The sequence below is a fragment of the Silene latifolia genome, chromosome 11 (assembly GCF_048544455.1).
Source record: "Silene latifolia isolate original U9 population chromosome 11, ASM4854445v1, whole genome shotgun sequence".
Classification (NCBI taxonomy): Eukaryota; Viridiplantae; Streptophyta; class Magnoliopsida; order Caryophyllales; family Caryophyllaceae; genus Silene; species Silene latifolia.
The window spans coordinates 142,457,564-142,462,299 of record NC_133536.1 but is presented as its reverse complement, the minus strand read 5'-3'; the positions used below and the strand labels follow the sequence as shown (position 1 = coordinate 142,462,299).

Genomic DNA, 4,736 nt, shown 5'->3' with positions numbered 1-4,736 from the left:
AACTGCATTACTGTTTTAAAATAACTGCAGCAGCAGAGATTGTTTTTTTTCCATCATAATGACTATTTTATAGGATCTTGCATATATACTTACAATAAACTACTAGTTAATAATGAAATAACTATACTATTACATTAAAATAACTATGAGTGCATTGTGGTGAACTAGGTTACCAATTTCAGTAAAAACGCTTCCCTTTCTGATAGAATAATTGGATTTGTATAATACAATATTTGCATTATAACATTAAAATAACTGATGTAGCAGAGATTATTTTTTTTTCATAAGAAAGACTGTTTTATAGGATCTGAAGAAAAATATCCTTACAATAACTACTATTTAATAATGAAACAACTTTACTATTACATTAAAATAACTGTGTGGGCGTTGTGGTGGATTAGGCTACCAATTTCAGTAAAAAGCTCCCCTCTCTTATAGAATAATTGGATTTGTATAATACAATAACTGCATTATAACATTAAAATAACTGCTACTGCAGAGATTGTATTGTTTTGTTTTGTATAGAATATAAGATATTGAAATTAATAATACCATAACAGTTCAATGTTTTAATGTTTCCAGGCATTGAAATTAATAATACCAATGCAACAACTTTGTCTACACCTACAGTTGCATCCGAAACAGGAGAAAATACTATCCATAATCTTGGATTGAGATATACTCCAGGTGGTAGTGAGGAGTGGAGTAGGATGGTAGAAAATGGTTTCAAGCCTGCACTGGGTTAATGTTTGTAAAGTTAGAGGAGGCAATAGAGTTTTACAATTTATATGTTGTGGCTTGTGGTTTCATACCAAGAAAGTACACACAAACAAGATTCCATGATGGTCTGATAGACAAAAAATCAATTGTCTGCAACAGACATGGATTCAAAGAGGATCGCAAAAAGCTCAAACCTGCTGTTGAATTTGAAAACACAGAAGAGGAAAAGAAGAGGAAAAGATCTGTAGAGCCAAAGAAAACAAAAATAACAAGATTTGGTTGCAAGGTAAAAATACGGTTTTGTGCTATATTCAATGACCTTAAGGAGCTAATAGGGTATGCCATTGATACGTTTTATGAAGGTCAAAATCACAGACTCTGCTCACTCCAAGAAAGGGAATTCCAGAAAAATTTAAGAACACTTAACGTTTACATTAAGCAGACAATTGTTAACAATTGTAAACTCAACATCGGTGCTACCAAGACATTTAGAATTCTGGCGGAACAATCAAATGGGTGTGCAAACATCGGTGCATCTCTCACGGAATTCAAGAACTTCAAAAGAAATATTAAATGTTACATAGGTGACAAGGATGCGGACATGTTTCTCGATTATTTGAAGGGGCTCTCTGAGTCACAAGATGACTTTTACTTTACTTATGAAGTTGATGAGGATAACTATTTGGCTAGAATCTTTTGGTCACATGCATAGGCAAGGATGAATTATTCCATGTTTGGGGACACCATCACCTTTGACCCTACTTATGGTACTAACAAATACCACATGGCCTTCACCCCATTCACTGGTGTTGACAACCACAAAAAGTCGGTGACTTTTGCTGCTGCACTTGTCGATCATGAGAACGATGGGTCATTCATTTGGGTGTTTAAGAAGTTCCTTGATTGTATGGGCAACAAGGAACCTCAGTGCATTCTTACTGATCAAGATCTAGCAATTAAACTCGGGGTGCGTTCGGTATTCAAGAAAGCAAGACATCGCTACTGCATGTGGCATATAATGAAAAAACTTACCGATAAAGTTGAGACACAGATTTGTAAGGCGACTGACGTTGTTGAGCGAATATGTACAGTTGTTTGGGATACTAACTTGGAACCCGTTGAGTTTGAAGAAAAATGGTCTCAACTGATTAGTGAATTTGAGTTGAATGATAATACTTGGTTGACATACATGTATGGCAAAAGGCACAAATGGATACCTGCTTACTTTAAGGATTTGCCTTTAGGCTGTCTTTTGAAAACAACACAAAGATCAGAGAGTCAAAACAGTTATTTCAAAATATTTGAAAGCATAGATGGCACACTTGTTGAATTTTGGTTGCGTTTTCAGAGTGCAATGGAACAACAACGCTATAATCAGAGATTTCTTGATGCTGCAAGTGACAGCACGTTGCCACAGGTTTCCTCTAAGACAATGATTGAGAAATATGCCTCTAAAATCTACACACATACTGTTTTCTATGAGTTCCAAGAGCAAGTGCAAGCGGCTCCCTGTTCTTGTGTCGTTAGGAGATTTTCTGAGCAAGGAAACATGGACATTATAGGTGTTGAAGATGCCTACAAGAAACGTAGAATATTTCAGGTTATTCCATTTTATAAACATAATTGTCTTTTGACTTTAAAATACAATAATTGTGATAAAAGAATACAATAAATGTGTTTTGACATTAAAAAAACTGATGGACTTCTACTTTGGTGTGTTGGAGCTGTGTCCTCCAGTTAGTGCGGATAACGTCATTGCACATACACTTGTACGGACAAGTGGGAGCTTGTTGGGGCTGGTGTCCTTTACAGTTAGTGCAAGGACTTATAAATCTCTAAAAGGATCAAAGGGTATACTTTTGTATCATAATCAGTTGGTCCACGTTTATCAATAACGGTTGGCTTGCTAGATAAGTTTGACGTTATTATCATACAGATGGCGGTGATCAACTGGTCCCTAAAAGTCACACCTATAGGATACGTTTGAGAGATGTGACAGTATGAAAATACAGTCATGTAGATGCCAAATTTGACTAACCAGTTAGTCCGAGTTATTTGACTAGTAATTAGTCAAAAATGTGATGTTGAGATATTTTATTTAATACGGATTAAATAAAAATGGCTAAGACGAATTAAACGATTAATTCGTAAAATTGAATATAAACGATTTATATTTGATTAATGTATATTGAATAAATTAATTATACGATATTGTCTTTGTCGGACATGTATTAATAATTCAACTAACCCGTCTTATTAGTTGATGCTTTAATAACCGATAACCGATGACGATTTATAATTAGACCGTGTCATATACATTTAGTAATTTGGATTCGGACCACGAGTTTATATGAAGAGGAAATGAAAAAGCCCATGAGGCTCCCTCTCACTCGGTTTGACCGAGCCAAACATAGACAAAAGGAGCCATCTCCTCTTTTGTTAACCTAAGCATTTCATTTGTATGAAAACTAGGGTTTTGAGAAAAATTGCCTCTCAAAATTCGGATCTCACATCCAACCAAAACTCACAAAACAATCCTCTCTATATTGCAAGGCTATTAGAGGATTCATTCTAGCACAAGGGCATTTCTCGGACGATCTTGGGTGCAACAATTAGGAGGAGGTCTACTTTGATCTCTCATTGCCGAATTGCACTAGGACCGAAGGTTATTCCTTAATCTTTATCGTTTCATTGTTAATTTCGTTTATGACAATAAATTGCATATAAAATTTGCGTTATAATCCTATAAAGAAAGGGTTTTATACGGATATTACCCTACAAGTGGTATCAGAGCGAGGCCACGTAAATTTTTATATGTGATTTTCATCAAACGGATTTTGAATCGGTATTTTTTTTGTTTAAAACCCTCTCGGCACAAATTTTTTTTTGTCGGCAATTATTTTTTTTGCTGCGTTTTTTTTTTTGTTTTGTGCCTTGGGATCCGTGTCTTGTATACACGGTGATGGTTGTCTATTGTTTTGTTTTCATTTTGATCTTTGCATATTGTTTTGTAATCGATATTCATCGCAATATGTTAAAGATCTATCAAAATGATTGCATAAAATTTCGTGTGGCACAAATTTTTGTCTCGAAAAATTCTTGAAAACCGTGTGGCCTCAAGTCACGGCCTGTTTTCTGTTTTTGCATTGATTTGCGTGCCACACATTTTGTTAGATCGTTTGATCTCTTGTTTTCAATCGTTCTTCACATGTTGTAATTTTAACCGATAATTATTGCAATATGTTGAAGATGTAACAATTGTAGTTTGATTTCTATACGGATTAGATTAAAATTGCAATTGTGTTTTATCAAACCGTTTTGTTTTGATCTCTTGTTGCTCTCGTTTTAAAGCCGATTATTTTTTTTTGGCCTTTTAAGGCTCTCGGCTTTTTGCCTTATAAAAAAAAAAATAATTTTTTTTCCCTTTCTGGTACTGTTCACGTACAGCAGTACAGAAGAAAAAAAAAAAAATTTGTTTGTTTTTTTTTTTTTTTCGGGCCAATTTTGCATAAAACGGATTTATGCTCTCGCTTGATAGTGAAACGGTTCACCCACGTAAAATTAAGTTACTTTAAAACAATTTATAGTAACGGCTTATCTCGGATTAAAATTAACTTGACTAAAGCGGTTTTGTCATATAATTTTAATTATCTTTGGTGGTTTGGATAAATTTAACATAATTACGGAATTATGTCACGAATAAATTTAAATTTTAGTTGATGCATTTTATTTATCGTTCTTGTTTAATTTGAATGCTTTTAATTACGTATTTATTTATTTTGCAAACGGTTGTAACTTAGTGTGGCCTTAGTAGAACGTGTTACCGTAATGATGGAACACGGTCTTGGTTGTATTTTGAGATCTCGTATCTCCTTTTATTTCTTTTAATTACAGTTTTTATTTAGAATGTAAATAGGTTATATTTTGTAAATTTTAATTGTAATTTTGAGAAGATTAAAGAAGGAGACCGGATGCTCACTCCCGCTACATGGACAAAGATGGAACATCAAGACAAG

At 34.0% G+C, this 4,736-nt stretch overlaps 1 protein-coding gene across 1 annotated transcript; it reads left to right on the top strand.

The window, feature by feature from the left end:
• Nucleotides 1-1,438: 1,438 nt before the first annotated feature.
• On the top strand, nucleotides 1,439-2,392 carry LOC141614086 (protein FAR1-RELATED SEQUENCE 5-like). Its single transcript, XM_074432841.1, has one exon. The coding sequence runs from the start codon at nucleotides 1,439-1,441 to the stop codon at nucleotides 2,390-2,392; it is 954 nt and encodes a 317-aa protein (XP_074288942.1).
• Nucleotides 2,393-4,736: the final 2,344 nt, after the last annotated feature.

What these genes read in the sequence shown, in the direction of transcription:
- LOC141614086 (XM_074432841.1), top strand. Translation starts at nt 1,439, where the DNA reads ATGAATTATTCCATGTTTGGGGACACCATCACCTTTGACCCTACTTAT.